Source organism: Vanacampus margaritifer, chromosome 13 (assembly GCF_051991255.1).
Source record: "Vanacampus margaritifer isolate UIUO_Vmar chromosome 13, RoL_Vmar_1.0, whole genome shotgun sequence".
Classification (NCBI taxonomy): Eukaryota; Metazoa; Chordata; class Actinopteri; order Syngnathiformes; family Syngnathidae; genus Vanacampus; species Vanacampus margaritifer.
The window spans coordinates 16340729-16365617 of record NC_135444.1 but is presented as its reverse complement, the minus strand read 5'-3'; the positions used below and the strand labels follow the sequence as shown (position 1 = coordinate 16365617).

General features: G+C 38.4%; 2 protein-coding genes across 2 annotated transcripts; both read left to right on the top strand.

Moving 5' to 3' along the window:
- The first annotated feature begins 288 nt into the window (after positions 1-288).
- On the top strand, positions 289-4410 carry cimap1d (CIMAP1 family member D). The gene is made up of 4 exons (XM_077584409.1): positions 289-492; positions 719-829; positions 1117-1230; positions 1631-4410. The coding sequence occupies exons 1-4, from the start codon at positions 453-455 to the stop codon at positions 2116-2118; spliced, it is 753 nt and encodes a 250-aa protein (XP_077440535.1). The 5' UTR covers positions 289-452; the 3' UTR covers positions 2119-4410.
- shc2 (SHC (Src homology 2 domain containing) transforming protein 2) lies at positions 3482-24768 on the top strand. The gene is made up of 14 exons (XM_077584408.1): positions 3482-3584; positions 5242-5988; positions 11276-11346; positions 14206-14266; positions 14391-14510; positions 14654-14707; positions 14781-14832; positions 14915-15041; positions 17469-17649; positions 19164-19257; positions 20486-20653; positions 21483-21790; positions 21876-22036; positions 22930-24768. The coding sequence occupies exons 2-13, from the start codon at positions 5257-5259 to the stop codon at positions 22002-22004; spliced, it is 2097 nt and encodes a 698-aa protein (XP_077440534.1). The 5' UTR covers positions 3482-3584; positions 5242-5256; the 3' UTR covers positions 22005-22036; positions 22930-24768.
- The last annotated feature ends 121 nt before the right edge of the window (positions 24769-24889 follow it).

Here is a 24889-nt window from a genome sequence, read left to right as displayed (position 1 = left end):
CATACACTTTTAATTTGGAAAATCATGATTAACATTGCCGTTGCCGTTCTGATGTTATGGATCAAACCAGTAGACAAAGAAAAAGGAAATGTAGAAAGCAACATACACCCGGGGTCATCTTTCCCTTTTGGAATGTGGCGTATCCATTCATTGCAGGGGGCTGAGAGATAAGCACTGAGCGGTCTCCATGGCGACTGCACGCATGGCCAATGAGTGATATTACATGAGTGGAAAGTGAAAGGCGGGCGGGAGCTTCATGGTTTGCAAGATGGAGAGAGGGGAGCAGATTGCGTTACAATGGTAGGGAGGAGAGGGAGGGGCTACACTCACCTAGCTGATGATCAAGGTGGGGGGCTTCTTCAGTGCTGACTTTTTGGAACACATGGGCGACTACATGATACATTTGGCTTCGTGATCAAAAGACATTCTGAGAGGCATCTTCAAAGACAGCAATGGAGAAACAGTACCCAGCTATTGCAGGCAGAGAAAAAGGTGAGTTCAGCAATGATCAATTCATATTGTTATTGATGAGTTACATTTCAAATCATAGCTATATATTTATTGAGCCAATTTAGAAATAACAATTGTCTGGGAAAAAATAAACTTAAAACCTACAGTATTAAATGTGTTTATTGAATATAAATTTAAAATGCACCTCCACTGTATGTATAGACACATAAAATGGTATGTTTCTATTTGTTCCACTATTTCTACATAGGACCAGGACCAGGGCGATACGGGCTACCGCCTACGATTGGCTTTATTGGCCATGACGTCACTAAACAAACAAGCCCCGCGTACTCCTTCCACAGCAGGATGAGCGACAATAGTAAGCCCCACTTGTATCCCAATTTATATTACAAATCTTGTAGTGTCGAATGAAATTCAATTCAGAAATAATCTAATAATATTGGGAAAAAACTAAACCATAAATAATCAAAATATTTTATGGTTGTAATTTGTTTAATGTGGTATATTGTAGTCTGGACTGTTGCACAATTGAACCACTAGAGGGAGAAAGAGCATTTTGTTGCACCTACACGCTCCATGAAGGCTAAAAATGATGATTTTTTTTTATGTACAGTGTTGTGTGTGTGTGCTTGTTTTTATGTGCAGTGTATTGTGCTGACTGCAGCCCGGGACCTCGGTATCACATTGATGCAAAAATGACTCGCTTAGGGAGAGACGGCACACCTGCATACTCCATGTTGGGCAGAACTAAAGTACAAAGTATGTTATGAGCGTAAACATGACTTATTTTTTTCCTTTAAAAAAAAAAAGTTCCTTTTGATCTCACGTTTTATTTTAAAATTACACAATTGTTTGCGTTAAGATTGACATTTTTATTTTGTTTGTGTCTTCCACATCCATGTTATAACTTATATTTATATTTGCCCACCAGGTGGCACTGTTTCCCATTCAAAGCATGCAGCAACAATTTTACTGTTTTCTGCAAGGGTGGCTTAAAAGTCATGTTACACTTTTTAAATTTTTTTTTATTAGCTTTGACTTTGCATATGTTTCTTTGCATATCTTTCCCTTTCCCTGTGACAAACAATTGTAAAAGGTTAAAGACTTGGTGTCATTTATTACAACTCAACACATGCCCATGTGTTGTCTTTCCCACTAGAGGAGCTCTTCCACACGCCAGGACCGGGCACCTACAGCCCAGAAAAAGCCCCGCCCTGCAACCTCCAGCGTCGCCCCCCGTCCTACACCATGGGCTGCCGCACGCAGTACCGCACCATGGACGCCGTGCCCGCTCCCAACAAGTATACGCTCCCTCCACTAATTGGCTCTCACATCCCAAACAAGACGGCCAGCGCCAGCTACTCAATGTCAGCTTGTTTCAGCCAAGGTGGGCCGTCCGTGGATCTTGCTAAGACGCCGGGGCCTTGCAGATACAACAGCACACACCCCAGCGTTTATCTCCCGAAGCCGCCTGCTTTTTCTATGTTGGGGCGACACGGTGTGCCCAGAGATGGCACAGAGATGCCCGGTCCTGGATTTTATAATCCAGAAAGAGTGACAGTGCACAAAAGTCGGGCTCCGGCCTTCTCCATGGGGATTAGGCACTCTGAGTTTGTCACCCCGCTGGTTGTCGCTATTTCCGATTAGCCATAACGTAGCCACACTGTGCATTTGTCCACCAGATGGCCTGATTTGTCCTCATTTAAAGCATTCATGCATTAAAAAAATATATATGTGTGTAGCTTTTCCATTTTGGGCTAATGTAAGGAAAATAAGTAAGAATATAAGTTTTACATTAGAAAAAGAAGAAGAAATATTTTGACATATTTTGCTTCATGCTTTGAATGGGGAAACTAACCAATAGTCCAAATAAAAAAAAAATAATGTAAAGCATTATTTTTGTTTAATAATTTTCAACGGGGTGATTTTATCCCAAAGAGCAAAAAAATTATTTTTGTGTAGCATAGCCATTCCATGCTAATATGATGACAATTGTAAAGCTAACTGTGATGATAATTTACTCATTCACTGCCATTGACGGCTATAGACGTCAAACATTCATTTGAACTCTTTCTATTAGTTACATTTTTTTCCCACTTTTGTTAACAAGAGTGTGAAAACCTAAATTTTTTTATTGTACATTTAGAACAGACACAACATTTGTGATTAATCGTGAGTTAACTAGTGAAGTCATGCGATTAATTACAATTAAAAAATTTTAATCGCCTGACATCCCTAATTGTTAATAATCTTTTTTTTAACCGTGTTAGGCGATTCATTTTTTTTAATTGTAATTAACCACGTGAATTCAATAATTAACTCACAATTAATCACAAATTTTATATCTGTTCTAAATGTACAATAAAAAAAGTTTTTTTTTAGGTTTTCATATTCTTAATAAAAGTGTAAAAAGTGTAAAACTAATAGAAATATTTTAAATGAATTTTTGACGTCTATACCCGTCAATGGCAGTGAATGAGTTAAAAAAAAAAAAAGAAAATGAAAATTGTAATTATATTTCTTAAACAGCCAAAACGGCTTGGCGAAAAATGGCAAAAAAATGGCCCTGGGATGTCATTGATAGATTTATTTATTTTTTTATTTCTCAGCGTGAGCATTGTTCAGCCTTGTGCTTGTACTCCACACTCTTCAAGTTGTTTATACCGCGGTGAGTGAGGTTAATAGGCCGCTAATGAGCATTGCTGTATTCACAGCTGGATTTGTGCATGCAAAGTATCACAGTGAGGAGGTGACTCATTAAACTCTTCTCTTTTAGTCATGTTTATTAACACCCTTTTTTTTATTATAATGCAAGTGGATTTTCTTTGTTATGTTCTCATTCATAAGGCAAAAAGCAAGTGTCATCGCTCAACAGTCAACATCTATTGATTCCATCTGGTTTATTAGTAACTTCTTCCACAGTGAGACAAACAAACTTGTGATTGGCTGTTTTAGAGAGGGTGGAGCAGCTGTTTTTTTTTTTTTTTTTTTGCATGATTTGTTCTAATGTGGCCTGCTAATATTAGCTTGGTCTTTCTTTAAGCTGATTTTGGATCAAAGTTAACTGGATGTGACTCCCCTCCCTCGTTTTCCACAGAACTTCACATGAAAAGGTAAGATTTGAATTCAACGATGTCATTTCGATTTTTACTCAGAGTTGAATTGAGAGAGGGTGATGGTCCTATTTGACACTGTTATAGAAAAGGTCATTTGACTTCATCGTGATATAATAGTGTCGATGAAAATTGTTTGTGCGACATGCGCAATGCAAATGAGTGACATTTGTTTGTAATAGTGTTATTGTACAGGTGGATCTTGGTTTATTTTGCATGCTTGTATCATTCAAATTCATATTTCATCTGATGTTTTTTTTTTTTTTTTTTTTTACACTTCTTGCTAGCTACAAGTTTAACTGTGTGATTCCTGAACACACAAATCTAATCCACTGGAACACTTAATAATATAAATTTAAGTTGCATTACATTTTCCTGCGTTCTGTACACCTGCGTGTTCTAATAATGCTTCAGTTACATGCACTGTAACAAATTGACGAATTTATAAGAAATAACTGGCAAAATAGTTTCCAGACAATTAGAAAAATAAATAAAAATAGCCTACCTGCCAAAATCCAACAATCGAATTTAATGTACTATTTTACCGCTAATTATACAGCAAATTACTGTACTTTGCTTTTACCCACAATGCACTTTGTTTTACCCATAATGCATTGCTGTATACAGTTAAATACTGTCCAATTTAGAAAAACAAGAAAATGCTGTAATTTTTTACTGTAGATTATACAGAAATTTGTTACAGTGTGAATGCAAATAAGCAAAATGAGACAAGTTAAGGGTGCGGATCGATTAAAACAATTAAAATGATGAGAGGCCTTGTAACTAATCTTTGTCTGATAGAAAATAAAAATATTTGATACCATAAGATCAGATGGGAGTGAGTAAGGTTTGAATTGGATTTTGTTTAGGGTTAAGGTTAGGCAACCGGTTAGGGTAAGGGGCTAGGAAATGCATTATGTCAATGAGATGTCCCCACTAAGATACAAAGAAAAATGTGTGTGTATGTTTATATTACATTATGGGGACCATTTTCTGGGTTTTTACTATCATTGTGGGGACCACATGTCCTTGTGGGGACATTTTGGTGGTCCCCATGAGTCCAAACCTCTTTTTTTGAGGGTTAAAACTTGGTTTTAGTTTAGGTTTGAATTGGGTTTTGGTTGGGGTTAGGGTTAGGCAGTCAGTTGCAATGGTTAAGATTAGGGTAAGGGTCTAGGAAATGCACTGTCAATGAGATGTCCCCACTAGAAATGTAAACCCAACGCGTGCATACTTGTGTGTGTGTGTGTGTGTGTGTGTGTGTGTGTGTGTGTGTGTGTGTGTATGTGTGTGGCAAAGGGACAGATGTGATTAGCTAATGCTGTCAAAGAGCATGGGCAGGGCAGGGCGAAAAGAGCCAATGACATCATCCGCAGTAAGAGAGGGAGGGAGGGAGGGAGGGAGGGCGAGCACCCGATGCAATTCAAGCGAGCCGGCCCAAGGCAGTGTATGAGTTCGGAGGACTGCTGCTCTCACACACACACACAGGAGGTGCAAGGAGCGGCATGACAACGGCGCAGCCTGTGCGCGGAACGAGATCACTCCCATCTACTTGGATATAAGAAGACTCCGCCTGGAAGATTCTTTGTATCTCCCCCCTCCCTCCCTCCCCTATCCCCCCCTCTCCCTCCCCATCCCCAACACTGAGCTTCTTCAGGTGGATCCTCCGGGCATGCTCCTGAAGCCAAAGTATGACCGCTTTCGCAACGAGTCTGTGACGTCCTCCTCCGATGACCTGATGCAGAGCTTAGCCATGAGCGGCAAAGTCGTGGCCACTCCGGTGGTCCCCTCCTCGGCCCCCGGCCTCCCCCTGCCTCCCCTGGACTCCGCCGCCAGGTCCTCCGGGGCTGCGGCTCTGGCCGACTCGCCCTGCCTGGATGGGGAGCAGGACGGCGCCACCACCTTCTGCATGCTCATCCCCAAGATGCCGCAGTGGAAGTTCTCTAACTCCTTGCTCAGCCGAAGCCCGTCCAACTCCAGCTCCAGTTCCAGCTCCAGTAAGGACTCCAGCAAAGCCGGCCAACAAGGGTCCCCTTCCTCCTCCTCCTCATCTTCGTCGCACAGGCACAGCGTGGCGTCGTTGGCCAGCGGCCCCGTGGCCAGTTTGGCAGCCGTGCTCAACTCCTGTGACCCGGTGTGTGTCACCCCGTGCTCTCTGCAGGCCATTCGCGGGCAGAGAGTGGCGGCGCAGTCTGGACACGGGTTCGGGGAGGTCACGGCGAGCCCCGGGGGGTCTGGCGGAGGAGGATCCAGATCGGGAATGAGTCGCAGGACGAGGGTGGAGGGCATGTGGCACAGCGGGGAGGATTTCAACCAGAAGGGCAGCTTCATCCACAAACCTACTCAAGGATGGTTGCACCCGGATAAGAAGATCGCAGGACCGGGAGCCTCTTACATCGTCAGGGTGAGTTCAGATTCCCTTTGAATTCGCTTCTGTTTGAAAATTCCTCCATCCATCTATTTTCTATAGCTTTCGTCAAGAGGGCAGCAGGTGGCTCAGAGCCTATCCCAGCAGACTTTAACGTTGATGATGTCATCATATAGGACTATTACACTCTAAAAACAGTCAAAAATAACCCAATATTGGTCAAAAATACAATATAAATGACTCATTACTCATTACCCCCCACCCCAAAAAAATTACCCCAAATAATCATGTTTTCTAGGTTATTCATTTGACCCCAATTTTGGGGTTAAATAAATAATCCAAAAGTCCACTCTAATAACTCAACATGGGTCAAAAAAGGCTGACTCATTTTTTTGGCTTATTGATTTTGGGTAAAAAAACTCTAACTCTAACCCATGTTTTTAACATGTTTTGTGGGTTATTCATTTGACCCAAATTGTTGGGTTAAATAAATAACCCAAAATGTTTAGAGTGCACTCTAAAAACAGTTGGGTCAAAAATAACCCAACATGGGTCAAAAGGGGAACACACAACTTTTTGGATTATTCATTTAGGCCAAAAATGTGGGTAAAAATTTACAGCCAAAACCCACAACCCAAAAAATCCAGTTGTTTTGTGGGCTATATTTTATTTTATTTATTTAATCCTAAAACCCAATATGTTTATAGTGCACACTAAAAACAGTTGGGTCCAAAATAACCCCAAATCGGCCCAAGTTTTTAGATTATTCATTTAGCCCAACTAATTTGGGCTGAAATGAATAATCACATAATAATGATTCGTCACTATATAAATGAAATTGACTTGACTGGGAGGAAGACGGGGTACACCCTGGACTGCTTGCCAGACCACTCACATTCACATCTAGGCAGTTTAGAGCAGGGACATCCAAACTTTTTCTACTACAGGCCACGTGCAGAAAAATGGAAGAGGGTGTCACACTGCTTTAACACGAAAAAAGATCAAAGAAAATAGGCCAAAACAAAAAGTTATTAGTATTAGCGTGAAATCGTACATCTTACACCCAGAACAGTCAAGGAAACAGAACGAGATGTCTATCAACACCAAAATAAAACAAGAGTTTCATAGTTCACATGGTCACAGAAGCAAGACTAGAAAACAAGATTATGTTGTAGTTGATCCTCAAGAAATAAGAAAGACAGAAAAAACAGAACATGTCTGCCATCTTATTATGCCGAGCACGTGGCTGAGCTTGGGAACGCATCTTTCACCCAGATTAATGACTTGGCGTCCAAGCACCTTCCCGGCGTGTGTTTAGCGTGGTTGCCATGCATCACACTATCAAAAAAAAATGCTCGACACCCCTTACAAACGTTCACTTTGATCGCCTCACTTGGACCTTGTGGGAGTGGTGCTCGGGATTTGTTGACATTCATGTGTGGGAAAAAAACAGGATCTTTAAAAGGGCAACTCCAGCACGGATAAACCAAAACTCCTTTGACACATTCGTTCTTGAGATGTCAGGGAAAATGTGGGCAAATCAAACTGGGTACTATATCTAGCGGAAGAGCATTTTCCCCGTTAGCATAGCTAGATGAACACATTTACAAGCTTTTTGGACCAATGAAGCGAAATGAGATATCTCTCTCAAAAACACAGGAAAAGTGTGTGAAAGGGGCTACGGCTACGCTAAGCTGCTAAACAGCCTGACGTCTCCATTGTCCCATCAACCCCTCACCTCTGCACCTCCCCCCCCACCCTGTCGCTCTCCTCCCCCTCTCACGTCTCCCCATGAGACCGGGTGGGGACTCCTGACTCTAACGGCATTACCCCGGCACCATTCATTCCTCTATTCAATTACATTTAATCACAGTCACTGGCGTCATGTGATGTCCAGGACGGAGGTCGGAACATCGAGGGAGGGGGGAGGGGGGGGGGGGGGTGGCGTCCTTCTGCAATCAGTATGATGGCGCTTCACTCGATTTGATGGGCACACTTTTAGGTGCAAAGCACATGTAGATCCATGCATTAGGGGCACTCTCTGCATATATTAGTGTCATCGTGACATTGGATTTCTGCTGTGCTCGGCTAATTTATTAAGAGCGTACGCTCTCACCCAAACACAGTCACACCCCATACGCACTCGTCCACCGGGGGAAAGATGCAGGCGTTATTCTAAAGTGATGCTCTCACGTGATTACTACGCTCTTTGCAGTGCACAGAAGCGAGCGAGTTCTCAATGTAACATGCAATGTAACGTATTATTGGAATTTTCCTATAAATAATACAGTGGTATCAGTCAGACCCTTTTATCACCTGTTTCCCCCCCCCCCCCCCCCCCGTACGTGGTGTTTATTTGAGGCGGGGCATTCATGTTAGTGTAGGTACTTGTAGTCTACAAAGGAGAGATAAGGCTACACAGAAACGGAAACATTTAAATGCTATCAGAGTAAAGTATTTAAAAAATTATTATTATTTTTTTTTAAAAGCCACCTAAAAATGTGAAAAGTCAATTTTTTTAGAGTTAAAAAGAGTCTGATGTAACAGACATTTGTTTTCATTATGATATGATTTAAACTGTTATTTAAACTGGTCACAATACTTTGAGAATACTTTGTGTTAAGATGACATCAGTGCTTTCTGTCTGTGTAAATATGAGCTTGTTCCTTCTTTACCATTAAATCATTTGTATTCTCAATTAATTTTTTCCTTTGGTTATTTAATATTTATTGCTCTCTGGGTACTTGTTTATTATTGAGTCTTAAAGTTAGTAGCTTGAAATTTTGAATGGGAGATGGGGGTGGGATTAAATAAATTTTCTTCTTCCCACTCCCTTTCAGGCAGAATTGGACTTTATGTTTTTCTCTCTCTTTTTTGTTGTTTTTCTTCTCCTTGTGGAACCTGACACCAATGGTGTGCTTTGTTAATATTCCTGTAAATCTTGTCATCTTGAAATTATTCTTCAAGAAATAAGGTTACTAGAATACTAGCATTTTCTTAAATAACCAAATGTATTTTTGAGTTAGAAAAAAAGTATTCTTTGACATAAATGTCTTTTTTTCGAGCTGGGAGTCATATATATTTTTTTAGATTTTTTTTCTAAGAAGAAAAGTCATAATATTTATTTTTAATGGAATAAACTAGCTTCTTTTTTTCCAGGATTAAAAGTTGTATTGTTCACAAAAAAGTATTTTTTTTTCAAGAATCTTATTTAGATGAAAATTCACCAATAATTTTTTAAAATTATATTTATATAATTATATTAATTATAAATAATTATAAATATTTATATTTAATTATATTATATAATAATAAAAATGTAATTTTTTTACAGTGTTAAAAAATAAAAAAATACAGTTGTAGTTCATCAATATGAAAAGATTAAAGTAATATCGTTTAAAGAAAAAAAAAGTTTTTCCACCTGTCTTATTTACATTTAATTTTAGAATAAATATAAAAAATTAGGGTAAAAAAAAAATAATTATATATGTATGAATAAATTGGCATTTTTCCCAAGATACAAATTCCTTGAAAACCACAAAACACATTTTGCGAATTCATTCCTGTTAGATTACCACTTTTTGTTTGACTTTATTCTTAAAAAAGAAAGAAAAAGTAAATTAAACCTTTTGATTCAAACATTTTTTTGAATAAAATATTTGTTTCTGTACGATATGGCAGCAGCCAACGTTGCCATTTTCATAAAGGTTAAACAATTGAGCAAAAATATGTGTTTTATGACTATAGCGTAACATTACTGCAGAAAATGTCGAACTCAGAAAGATTCTCTTGTGGTTATAAAAGAAACAATAACATTCATAAGAGATGGCAAAACGAAAGAAGATGACAGTTTGTTATTGAATTTCCGAGGAATACTTCTTGGAAAATCACAGTCCCTGCAGTCAAAGAGATGGGGGGGGGGGGGGCAGATAGGCCGGCTGGAAGACGGGATGTGTTGTATCAGCAGATGTGTGTGTATACACATGCGTGCGTGTAACAATGGATGCATTCAATGAAGAAGTGGGGAGGAAAAAAAAAAAAAAAAAAGAGTCAATTTGCCTGATGGAAGACTTCCCCCATCTTCAAATTTCGTTACGAGGCTCATTAAGCAGCCGGGCTCAAAGGTCTCTCTCGATTTCCCCCATCTTGGATTAACGCAATCAGGCATATGCATGGTTAGAACGGCTGCAGATATTTTACAGTACAGTACAATTTGTAAAGTTTGTTTGCATTATTGTTGTTAAGCCCTAGTAATATTAATATCTGACTCTGGACTACATGCCTTACACAAATTGAAAAAAAAAAATAAAATAAAGATGAATTCATCAAAAACAACAAAATGCACTATGCTTTTTTCCTCTTTGTATTGAATTGAATCATGACATTTCCAAATCCACCAAATGGATTTTTATTGACTTTTCCCCGAAAATGCTCACATCACAATCTTGCTGTTGCTTATTTTTTTTTTTTACACGTGGTATTAAATTGTGAATGATATCAGATGATGAACTAATGTCAGATTTCTTGGAAAAGCCCTCTTACGCTTGGCGATATGGCCTAAAATCAAAATCTCAGTTCCCCCCCCCCCCCCACAAACCATTTTAATATTTTTTTCTCTACCCCTCGGTTATGGGAAAAAACACATGAAACTACGACATTATTTTTTTTCTTCCCCTTTTGGGGTTTGATTTCTCTCCGATGATTACACAACTTGCATCAACTGCAGATGTTTTTTTCTTTGCAGATGTTGGAAAATGTCCCTCAACAATATATAAAAAAAAAAAAAAAAGAACACCAGAAAACTAAAATTTTATTTTTTATTTTTTTAGAACAAAAATCATCCTAACAAATGAACACAAATTCATCATTAAATCAATTCGCTACATTATTGGTAGGAAACTAATAATTTTTGGAGCGATCCAGTGGTTTGGAATCTCTGCTTTCTAGCACCTTTATGCACATTAGTAGGTTAAATGAGGGGCATCCTGACGCACGCTGACACAAATCTACTCCCAGCAGAGACATGAGATGCTACAGTTTGTCCGTGCCTGGGAGCTTTTAGTGCTTCTAATCCAGTCAAGGTGCCATTAGCACCTCAGCCTGCCGTCCATTAGGACGCTACTCATCTGGATGAGGCACTATTCGTGGATTTAAGATCATGCAGGGTTGGAAATAGACTCTGGGATGACAGCATTGCATTATGTAATGTTTTTTTTTTTTATCTAGAAGAAACCCCAACCTACCCGTATTGTGTAACTGTGTTTGTGAATGGCCTAATTGTATTCACACATTACTTTTTTTGTTCTTTGGTTTGTGTGTGCAGTACATGGGCTGCATTGAAGTGCTGAAGTCAATGCGCTCCCTGGATTTTAATACACGCACTCAGGTGACGAGGTAAGACGCTCGCAAACTCAATCACTATATGTCATGACACCACCATGATGTGTCTGGATGGACAATTAGTTTGATTTTTTTTGACAGCTCTACTAGACACTAACCGCTACCACAAGACATTTTTTTCGGAGCTGTTTCTTTTAAGAACAAACGGAATGTTTCAAACGCATTTTGCTGTCCGAAGTCAGGTCACAGGATGCACAATGGCACAAGAAGCTGTTGTGTTTTTGGGCCCGACACACACATGATGTTATTGTTGTATACAGCAGGCCTCTCAGGAGAAGCACTCCCGCCCCCTTTCCACCTCCTTCACTTTCTCCCACCCTCGTCTCTCTCTCTCAATCGATTGGCAGTAATATGAGCCTGCTAGGCTAAAGTGAGAGGGGAGAGGGGGGGGGGGGGGGGGTAGCAGTGATGGAGTGATAGAGGGGGTTTGGGATCTATTATTGATGATGTTCACTAATTACTGTGGAAAGCTGCAGCGGTCCCCCGTTGAACCCGCTGGATAATGTTGGCGGGTGGAAGTTATCCAAGGGAGGAGGGGATAAGATGGACCAAACAACAAAACATAACAATATGTGGAAACAAAAGTTAACATTAACAACCCTTACCACTTTACCTTAACCCTAACCTTGGTATCAGAAGAGGTAGCAAATCCAGGTCCAGAAAGTAAAAATGTCACGGTGCGGAGTTGACTCTGTCACGAGTGCGGAGTGGAGGACCCAAATGCAGGGAGGCAGGAGAACCACGGCAGGAATGCAGGTTATACTGAACATAATTTATTTTACAAAAACACTAACATGGGTACTGGTTAGCTTTAAATAAACAAAGATCTGAAACGATCCAAACTCAAAGTAACAAACAGAAGGTGACAGCGACAATGATCCCACAAAGGACTGACCAAAACCATGGAACTAAATACACACACACTAACGAGACAACAAGACACACCTGGGGCAAGACACAAGTGGCTGAGGGCACCGATTGGTCGACACGAGGAAGGGCAGGACCACACTCAAGACCAATGGAGACACACAACCAAAACCAGAACCCGAACATGACAAAAAACCCTGCCACAGTTTGGCTTTAGCCCCTTGTGCTAGCTAGCAAGCTCGCTAGTTAGCTCCCCAGGAGCTCGCAAGCTAGCACAAGGGGCTAAAGCCAAACTGTGGCAGGGTTTTTGGTTTCTGGACCTGGATTTACCACTTCTAAGCACTAACCATCAATTCCAAACCCAACTACTAACCTTAATCCCTAATTTTCAAACCCAACCCTAACCAATACCACACGCCTAAAAATGTCCACATTTCAGCCTACAAGAACTCTGATTCAAACTTGAGAATCATACAATCAATGCAGCCGATTTTGCGCAACACAAATTGTGACGTCAATGCCAAGAATGCAGTTGATTATACAGGACGTCGCCATCTGACATTGGCGTCTTTGTCGGTGGTGTTAAACAGCAACACCCGGCATCTTATGGGCCTGAGTGTGCACCAAAACAACAACAATGGCTGCCCTCACCAGCATGAATCATTCAGCGTTGTTGTGTAAGGAAAGAAAGGAGAGGCCTGAGACCTTTTACTCAAGACAAAGCCTGGGACTGCTGCTGCTTTTTAAATATTTACGAGCCACTCAATAGGGGCCGCCGGGTTCTTGAATGCTGTCCCTGGCGTCCCATGACAGTGAGGCAATGAGCGCCTGTTTCCCTCCCACCACCTGACACAGACGCAAACGTCCATTTGCTCGTCATTCCTGGGAGGCTCTCTGTGACAGTCTTCCTTGTAAATGTGGAAAATGCCACGGCTAATTCACACTTGATATTTTCATCATTTGGCTGTTTAACAGGTTGTAAATCTTTTTTAAAAGCTGACATAAAAAAAAGCATTGTTCAGTTAGTGCGTGATGGAATCAGATCTTTTCATCGTTATGTGGGGCTTTAATTGTTATTATAATGTCATTAGGTACACTTGCAAAATCCAACAGTTATATAATGCAATTTATATATGTATCCATCCATCCATCCATCCATAATTTAAATAGAACCACAATGCAAAATATATTCATAAATTTGTACCATTTAAAAAAAACTTTAGCTTGGTAAAAGTATATTAGTCCAATCTATTTGTAGAAAAAAATGATTTTTAAATTTCTTGTAACAACAACAAAAAATAATAGAATAAGAACAATTCAAAGTTGATTTTTAAATTAAGTATTGGAAGTATTTTAAAATCTATTGTTTGTAATTTTTGATAAACATTTAAAAATGTGACTTTAAAATATATTTTAACAAATCAATCTGATCTTTTACATTTTTAATAGAAAATATTTTTAAATTGTTTAAAAATGTCTTTCATTTTTAATATAATTATTTTTTCTTTAAAGTATTTTTAAAAAATGCAATTGCAATGTTTTAATAAACCAAATTCAAAAAAATCTAATTTATATTGAATTTATATTATTATTAGTTTCATAATAATATATTTATTAAGATTAATTACCTTATATTATTATATATTTATATTTTGGGGAAAATTATAAAAATGATTTTTTTGTAAAATATTTTTTTACAAATAAATCAAATTTTTGACTTTTTTAAAATAAATATTGACATCAATTTTGTTTCTCCAAAATCTACTTCTGTTTCACAAAACTTAAAATGTTTAACAAATACATCCACACTTTGCTTTACATTTTTTAAAAAGGTAAACATTTTGGAGGTACCATTTGAAGGTGCAAAATCGTACCTAATGAAATGACCAGCAGGTATCAATCTCCATCAGATCTGACATTGATTGATGGGTGGATCTCATCAGTCGGATAACTTGAACTCTGACCTTTCTTCATTCCACTAATTAGGGAGGCCATCAACAGGCTCTGTGACGCCGTGCCAGGTGGAAAAAGTGCATGGAGAAAGAAGGTCGGTCGTCAATTTCTCCTCCTCCTCCATCCTAATGATCATATTTTGCATATTGTATATAGAAGTCACGTTGGTGACACATGACATCTCTTAGCTGGAGTTTCCGCTCATTGTCATTATTTAGGCTGTGAACAAAGCTCTCCAATCCATCATGGGAAAGAGCAACCTGCGTTTCGCCGGCATGAGCATCGCTGTCAATATTTCCATCGACGGTCTGGGACTGCTCATTCCTACCACACGACAGGTACGTCATCTTGCATCTTTGTTCATCCGTCTGATAGTGACGTATAGTGACAGAACTCAAAATGTAAAAAAAAAATAAAATAATAATAATAATAATAATAATAATAAAAAAATGTGAACCCTTTTTTTCTGTTTATCTTCCAGATGTTAGCACACCACCCCATGCAGTCCATCTCGTTCGCATCTGGCGGAGACACAGTGAGTCAAGTCATTTGGTGGCAATTTTCTCCAACCATCTTTCCCTTCAAGCCTTTCTATATTATCTTTACAGGACACGCCCGACTATGTTGCGTACGTGGCAAAAGACCCAGTGAATCAGAGAGGTAGCGTGTCCACAAGTAGCTCAAATTTGTGACTTTTAAACTCACAGCGGGGCCGATGGCTTGTGTCGTCCCTCTCTGTCAGCGTGTCACATTCTGGAGTGCTCGGACGGTTTGGCCCAGAGCGTCATCAGTACCATCGGCCAAGCCTTCGAACTGCAGTTCAAACAGTATCTGCACAGTCCGCCCAAGACGCTGACCTCTTTGGACAGGTGACGGCCACCATTTAAAGTCGTTTTTAAAAGTAACCCCATATAAAGTTCAGATGTTCTAGTAGGTTTTTCCACACCATTTTTTGTTTTCTAGTAAAACTTTTCTCCGCATATACAGACGTATTGTATGACGAAAATAGGAGATTGTTGTCACATATACAGTACTTGCTATAAATCCCTGCGAGTCCTTCAGTGTTGCTGTTTGCTTCTTGGCAGCTTCCTATACCAGTTTTCTTCTCATCTTTTCCTCAATTTTGGTGGGCCCAGTTCTGGTTAATGTCACTGTTTTGCCACATTTCTCTGCTTGATGATGATTATCTTCACTGTGTTCCATGGTATATTTAATCCCTTGGGATTTCTTTTGTACCCTTCTGACTGACACCTTTGAACATTGAGATCTCTCGAATCTCTTTGCCGACCATTTCTTGTATTGTAAGATGTGTGCAGAACTTTATTTGGGGTAATTTAGAAGCATTTTAAATGTATATATAATATTTAACATGAGTTTGAATGAATTCAATCTGAACACAGCCTCTTTCAAACCAAAATGGCAGACTTCCTGTTTGGGAAACTGCTTTTGACAATGCAACAGATGAGAAAAAAAACAACATTATAACACACGCACACACACAGCTGGGTTTTTACATGTCTAGTGGGGACATCTCATTGACATAATGCATTTCCTAGACCCTTCCCTTTAACCCCAACCATAAAAAAATGATTTCCTACCCTCATTCCTTACCCTAACCTCAACCATAACTCAATTCAAACCTAAACTCTAGAACCAAGTCTTGACCCTCAAAAAGAGATTTGGACTCACGGGGACCATCAAAATGGCCCCACATGGACACATGGTCCCCACAATGATAGTAAAACCCCAGAAAATGGTCCCCATGATGTGACATAAACATAAACACACACACACACACACACACACACACACACACACACACACACACACACAGCTGGGTTTACATGTCTAGTGGGGACATCTCATTGACATAATGCATTTCCTAGACCCTTCCCTTAACCCCAACCATAAAAAATGATTTCCTACCCTCATTCCTTACCCTAACCTCAACCATAACCCAATTCAAACCTAACCTCTAGAACCAAGTCTTGACCCTCAAAAAGAGATTTGGACTCACGGGGACCACCAAAATGGCCCCACATGGACATGTGGTCCCCACAATGATAGTAAAACCCCAGAAAATGGTCCCCATGATGTGATATAAACACACACACACACACGCACACACACACACACACACACACACACACACAGCTGGGTTTACATGTCTAGTGGGGACAGCTCATTGACATAATGCATTTCCGAGCCCCTTCACTTAACCCCAGCCATCAAAAATGATTGCCGACCCCTATTCCTTACCCTAACCTTAACCATAACCCGATTCAAAGCTAAACTCTAAAACCAAGTCTTGACCCTCAGAAAGAGGTCTAAACTTGTGGGGCCCAGCAAAATGGCCCCACATGGACGGACGGGTGGGCCCCAAAACTCTGTGAAATCCCGAAATGTTGGCCCCACTATGTAACAAAAACAAGACCACACACACACACACACACTCGTGCTGTCTGCAGTCCTTCCATCCAGCAGCACTTATAAATGTTTGGCAGATCTAATAAATAGAATCACATTCGGATGTGGAGATGACGTGTGATCGGTTTAATCCAATTGAACGCCTACATCGTCGTCATTATTGGCACTATTGATAGAACCTTATTAAGCAGGAGGATGGACCAACCACTTTATGCCTTAAGGGCCACATTTGACTTTGAAAACAAAGAAGGTAATAGAGTTAAAATGTCATGTTTAATTTAATAAAAACAAAAACTGTTGCGATTTACTCTGAAGCGATTTATAGCCCAAAAAATACAGTACTTGCTATACAGTATTTAGATGAACACTAAAATAATCATCCTGTTATTTAATGAGATAAGTAGTAATGTAATAATAATAATAATAATAATAATAATAATAATATGGATCATTTATTGTATAATGCATTTACTTATAATTAATTAACCAATTATTTAACAAAATAGATATATGCCTAGTACAAAATTGTTTATGTAACTTTTTATATTAGGATGTAGAATTAAAAAAAATATTTTTTTAATTAAGAAAATTAAAATAACAAAACAAAGAAATATTGAAACATTTCGAACCCAAAATTTTATTAATGCAACAATGTAAATGATTGTCGGGCCACATTAAAAACTGGAGGGATGTATGCGCACTGCGGACCAAACTTTGCCACCCCCATAAAAAAAAAAAAAAAGAAAAGCTAAATAAATATTAAATGGCAACTCGACTTCAGGCTGGACCGAGTGATATTAAAATAGAGCGCATCCAATCGGTTGTGTCCTGCGCGTGGATGTTAATTAACGCGCCATTTGTTTCCTCAGGTCCATCAGGACGGAGGAGCCGGTGTGGGGGGAGGATGACGACTTCTCCGAACACGACTACTACAACAGCATCCCGGGCAAGGAGCCCCCTGTCGGCGGGGTGGTGGATTCCAGATTGCGGCCCAGTACATCTCAGCTAGCTCACATCCTCACACAGCCGCAAAGCAGGGCAGCACAACAGGTAATTGATAGTTGGGAATGCATGGGGGCAGGTGGACTGGAGCTTTGACTCAAAATTGTTGTTTGGGTCATGAGTGACCAAATTGTTAGGTAACTCTTTGACTGCCAGACGTTTTCAGAAAAGGGATGCCGTGGGTGCCAGTCGATTTAAGCATTTTTGACTGATCTGTCAAGGTCCACAGAAAATGATGTGTTTGGACTATGGAAACACACATACTACCAAATGAAAGATTGGACTCTCATCTTTCATCCGAAAAAAAAGTTTGTTTCTACCTTATTCCGTTTTTCAGTAATCAACAATAGAAAATGGTTAGTTTCGCCTCTGTTTTGAAAAAAAAACGTCTTTTAACGTCTTTGGCACTCATCCATAGGATTTTACTAAACGTTATTTAACGTTTTTGGCAGTCAAAGAGTTAAGAGGACTAACGGTTTTTCAAAATATGAGTCATTATTTTTGAAAGATGTTGTAACATTAAATTTTATGTTTATAAAGATGCATTTTTAGTAGGGGTGTCAGGCGATTTAAATAAAATTTTTTAATCGTAATTAATCGCATGACTTCAATAGTTAACTCATGATTAATCACAAATTTTATATCTGTCCTAAATGTACCAAAAAAAATTACTTTTTTTCTTCTTCTAAATTTCATACTCTTGTTGCTGTACTCCTAAAAAAAAAATAACTAATAGAAATATGGCTACATCTTTTAGTCATGGATACAGTCATTTCATAATAATGAAACTGTAAAAAATGAGTGTGGCATTGATTTGTGTTGAGGTTATTTTACTGCCACTAGGTGGCATAATTGCATTTGTAAGACATTGGCGACAGCTCAGTGCATTTTTCTTTCCATATTAAGAGCTATCTAATCTTTATCATGAAGTGGCTTGTGAAATTCTGCACATTTTTTAAATTATAAAATACAACTTGACCCCAGTCTCCACAAGTTTATGCATTATTATTAAATTTATATCCCCAGTACAAGCTTTCAAAGTAAGGAGCGGTCATTAATCGCACATATAAAAAACAAATTGTGGCATTAAAGGAACTTTAAATTAACACACTAATTTTGACACCCCTAATTATTAGCAAACACAGAAATAACAATTTCCCACAGCAGAACTGAAATTGCATACTAACGTACCGTGGCGCAGTGGTTGGGATTCACTGAACTCAAGTAACCAAAACACAAGATCAAAAAAAAAAAAACCTCTCAGTGTGATACTATTCAGTCGAAGGCCGCTGAGTTCCAAAAACAAACACACTCCCTCCACTTCACTCACAGCCTGTGATGTTGCCGCACCTTAATTGCCCAAAGACAAATATGACTCACTTGATCCGCTGACCCCCGGGCGAGAGGGAAAACATGCTAACATGCTGTGGCTTGGGTTTCAAATAGAGTGCCTCCAAACTACATTATGCGCGGTGGCGGTGATGAGAGAGATGTTCATGCATTATTAAGGATGGATGGCTTTGTTTTTGAAAGTTTGACTGTGAGCGCGCGTTTGTGTGTAGATGGGCTCACCAGCAAAAAGGGAGCAAGTAGCTCATCGTGCAAGTCAGCTCTGCTATGAACTTCATTGGGAAGCGGATGCAAGCGGCGGCTCAGGTGAGACACCCGGTGGCCACATGAGGAACTACTCAATAAAGTTGAGTGGAAGGACACCTGAAAATAATAATTTATTACATTAATCATAAAGAAAACCACATCCATTCTATAAATGTTATTCTATTTATTTATTTTTTAAATTAATTTATTTATTTTTAAAATGAATGAATTAATTTATTTTTAACAAATTTGTAACAAATTTTCATGACTGTTATTAATACACGAGCAATGGATTGGCTTTATCATGCGTAATTAAAAAAGAAACATCGAAAAAACTGTACGATAAAAAAATCAGATTCAGCAATATATAATCTAACTACAATAGCTTGCGTAAGTATTAGCCCCCCTTGAACGTTTTGAACTTTTGACAAATTTTAGGCTTCAATATATATCTTTTTTAAAGAATCCACACCAAGTGGTACAAAATCGTATATTTAAACTTTTTTTTTTAAACAAATAATTTAATTGAAAAATAACTGCAAATGTTTTCACCCCCTTTTCTCTCAGTGCAGCCAATTTACTCCAGAGGTTCCTGATGATATGATTAATCGAATGCTGATGAATGATACAACATTGATCACACACTACCGCTAAAAAATTGCCACATTTTTTAAAAGAAAATTATAGTTTCACCCAATGGAAAGGAAAACATTAAATTAACCTGAAATGAAGTGTTGAAGTTAATGTGGTAAAAGCAGTGCTGTTCTTGAACCCAAACTTTTGAATGACAGTGTGTTTGTACTTTTAATACATACAGTACTGCACACATGTATATTGCATTTATAGTGTTTACACAGTAAATTCTGTAGAATAAATTTGTTGGACCAAATAGACTCAGTTTTAGAGTAATATTTACACTTGGAAAAAAGTAAAATAAAGATTTTTTTTTAAAAGAGTAAAAGCCACTCAAGGGTTGAGGAACGAACTCGCGACCTTCAGCTTGGGAGACAGCCGATCGACTCCCTAAGCCGCGCAGCTCCTCTTGCGTGTTAGTATATCGCTCATGTCAGCTGAAATCTTCCTACCCTTGAGTGACTTTTATTTATTTTTTCAATTCTTTATTTTACTCTCTTCCAAGTGTAAATATTAGCCTACTCTAAAACTGAGTATATTTGGCCCCCACTCTTAATTGAGTCAAATTAACTCTACAAAATTGACTGTGTATTTTTTAAAACTCTTCAGTGTATATGAGTTTTTCCACTTAATATTATTATTTTTTTTATGTTAGATGGTTACCTGTGCGCTGATGGCCAGCCACCTGGTAATAAAGACTACGAGGAGCATCAGTATGTGAACACGCAGAGTTTGGAAAACTTGGATTCTCTGGCTCAGGGACCCGATGGACAGAGAGGGGCCAGGGGGCCCGACAGTCCTAAGAAGGACCTCTTTGACATGAGTGAGTCCCGACATTTCACATGACATGCATGCAGTCAATGATTATCTAATGTGAAGCTAACGGCAATTCTAATTACTGCTTTAGATTTGCTAAAAACTCACCTGTCCACATTGTTTGTGCAAGGAAGTATGTTTAACTCATTCACTGCCATAAATTCATTAAAAAATAAATAAAAAAAGATTATTAAAAATTAGGGGCAAGAGGCGAATTTTTTAAATTGTAATTAATCACATGACTTCACGATTTGTCACAAATTCTATATGTTCTAAATGTACAATAAAAAAATTCTAGGTTTTCATACTCTTTTTAAAAAAGGGAAGAAAAAAAAGTTGAACTAAAAGAAATAGTGCAAATGAATTTTAGACGTTTATAGCCGTCAACGGCAGTGAATGAATTAAAAAGAAAAGAAAGAAAATATCAAAAATTCGGGGCGTCAGGCAATTTTTTTTAAAAGTTTTTAATCGTAATTAATCGCATGACTTCACTAGTTAACTTGCGATTAATCGCAAATTTCATGTACAAAACTAAATGTACAATAAAAAAATTCTAGGTTTTCAACAAAAGCGGAATTTTTTTTTTTTTAATAATCGAAATAGTTCAAATGAATTTTTGACGTTTATAGCCGTCAATGGCAGTGAATGAGTTAATGACTCGATTGAATGACTAAGATTTTTGTAGAAGTATGGCAAGTATATTTATTTCCAGATTTAATCTGTAAACCATTTTAAAATGTTTTTAATGATATATTAAAAAAAAAAAAAAAAAAAAGGGTATTTACTTTATTTTAGTGGACACGCCCGAGTTATGTCTCACTCATGGTCCCCTGCAGGGCCTTTCGAGGACGCCCTAAAACTGCACGAGGCTGGCGGTGCTACCGCGGCCGAAGGCGTGCAGCTACTGGAGGACCAGTGGCCCAGCCCTCCGCGGCGCCGGGCCCCGGTGGCCCCCAATGAGGAGCAGCTTCGGCGGGAAACCTGGTACCACAGCCGCATGAGCCGGCGGGATGCCGAGAAGCTGCTGGTCCGAGACGGAGACTTCCTTGTGCGGGAAAGCACCACCAACCAGGGCCAGTACGTGCTGACGGGCATGCACTGCGGCCTGCCAAAACATCTGCTACTCGTGGACCCTGAGGGAGTGGTGAGTCTAGTCAGTCTAGGGCAGCAAGAGTTTGCTTTCTGTACCCACCTTGTGACACCATTTTTGGCGCTTTCCTTACATAAAGGTCCGGACCAAAGACATGTTATTTGAGAGCATCAGCCACCTTATCGCCTACCACCTGAAGAACGAGCTGCCTATTGTGGCGGCCGAGAGCGAGCTCCACCTCAAGCAGGTGGTCAGGAGGAAACAATGAGCCATCTGCCCACCTCCTCTCGCATTGGGACGGTAAGAATGGGACGAAAAGAGATCATGATTAGCAAGGGAGATGGTCATTTGGGAAGGATTTTATTCGTTTCATATGAAATTTGCTGGTTTCACTTCTTATATAGGCCTCAATATGAGGTACCAATCATCAGCATGAACATTTTTCATGTCTACCTAATATTAACGTCATATTTTTGTATTTAACTAACATGAACCACATTCAACTATCATTAACTTAACACTTTTGTATTTTACTAGCATTAACTTGATTTTTTTTTGACACACTTATTGTAAATGTCATGTTTTTCTTTACAACATTAACATATTTTATCAAAATTTTTGTATGTGACAAAATTTTACTTTTTGTATTACATTATTGAGATTAACTTAATGTCTTATAGTAACATAATTTATTATTTTTGCCTGACATTAAGGTTATATATATATATATATATATATATATATATATATATATATATATATATATATATATATATAAAATATTTTCATTTTTTTTCATTTAACAAACAATAACTTAATATTGTTGTTAAGCATTATAATACCTTAATGTTTTTGTGTTCAAATGGCACAAAATATTTAGTTATTTACTGGACTTTTTTTTCTTTTAATCGGCATTAATTTCATATTGTTTTAATATATTTATATATATTTTTTAGTTTAACCAACATTTACATTTTTATAATTTGACAAACATTACCTAAATATTTTGTAAGTTGGTTGGTTTGACTGTACAGTCATTTTAATTTAACAAATATTTCTATTCAACCAACAACCTAAAAACTTAAAATACACTATATATGTTGCATCCAGTGAGCATGAGTGATCACACAATGTCCAAGATTTAAATCGGCATTAAACTAATCCTATATTTCTGTTTCTTTTTTTTATTCTAGTATAAACCAAATAGGAGAGGACGTGGGTGTTTATCCCAAGTGGACACTTATGTGACAAATGACACAAAAGGAAAGTGAGACGTTGTTGCCTTTTTTGGCTATTCATATCAAACTGTCCCTGATCTTGTCCAAAAGTCCCCTCAGCATGCAGCTAAACAAAAGAACTCCAGGACTTCCATTTCTGTTGTACAGTCACTACCCCTGCTCTGCAATGACTTACCTCACCAGTTTTTTTTAATTTTAATTTAATTTTTTTTTAATTTTTTGCACTCACACAAACAAGGTCTCCCAGGTGGGGAAGCGAACCCACGCCAACCTGCAAGTGACAGTTCCACTCCGCCACCTGGAGCCCCACTTACCTCACCAGTTAATTGCACACATGGATGCAAACGAGCATCACATGACATTCCGTCACGTGACCCTCATGGAGGAAAAAAAAAAGAAAAAAAAAAGACTGCTTACCAAAAGCACCAAACCTGCAATTGATGGACTGTCACGATATACAGTCGAGCTCAATGAGTCGTGTTTTGTCACATACACATATGGCATACACTCACTGACCACTTTATTAGGTATAGTCCAAGAAAAAAATAATAAAATTGCTCAATTTTACATTTAATAATGTGTTTATTATTGTGGTTGCACTGGTGTAGAACTACACTGTTTCTAACATTCAATTGTTTAGTGGTTAAGTAAGGTAATATCAAAAGTACTTAAAAAAATTGGAGTTCATTAGAGATCATTAATGCAAATATAACGACCCCAGTGAGGATAAGCAGTATAGAAGGATAATATATTGAAAGGAAAAAAGTGTCTTTAAGATTTTATTTCCATGTTCTAATATTTGAACAGTTCTTTTTATTCAAGGGAATTTATCAAGGATTTTTTTTTAAATTATATCATATTATTAAATAATCTACAAAAGGTATTGTGATTTCAATATTATAATAATTGTTGTAAATAAGGAAGTACTAGGAAAAAAAATACATATTAGATCATGTAAATATAGTAAGAATATATTTAATATAAAAACATGTATTAATTATAAAAAAAAATACATGTAAAAGCATGATATTTAAATATTTTCACCATTCTTGTTAAAGTAACCAAATCCAGATGCAGCTCAGTTGCACGCCACAATAATAAACATTAAACGAGCATCTGTCGGACTGTATCACTCAAAACTGAGCTTTATCACGTCTACAGGATCTTCTTATGTGTACCTAATGAATTGACCAGTGAGCGCCTAAATAACTCCCCCCCCCCCCCCTTCCCGCATTCCCACAGCCTGTCCAATTTCAGTGCCTTAATAACCACGCAGGGACAGGCATTTAGTGTACAGAATGTGTGTGCGTGTCCCTGTTGCAAACGGATTGTTCTCTCCCGCAATGCCAATGAATGATTGTACAAACGTCAGAATGATTCTGCTTGTGTACTTGTAAACATGAATGTAAGCTGCTCCTTTTAGGGTCAATATATAATATCAATAACAATAATGATAATGTCTTAATGATGTTTTACAGTACAGTATGTTTGTTTGTGCTCTCAGATGCTAAATCCCTTTAGGGTCACGTCATACAAAGGTGGATTACAATATGTTTTCTTTGTCCCAGGAAAACATGTTTTTGTGGTATATCTCTGAATGGCAGTTTTGTGTTGCCGCTACTGAGGTATTAATATGACTTTCCGCTGCTCTTGGCTGCAGTTTCAATGAATGCACCGCCTTTAACAGCCTTATCAACTCTCGTTTTCCTTTCTTTCTCAGGAATTTCTCGTCTATGCTTCACTTACAACATCCTTCACAATAAAAGTCATGGAAAATAATGGCGCACTGATTGTGTTAAGCGGGTCACACACACACACGTGACCTTTGTATTTTTGGGCTTGTGGATGCCTTGGAGCATCATAACGCCTCTCACAGGTCAGTCTTGGTACTACAATGAAGATCTGGTTTGGGAAA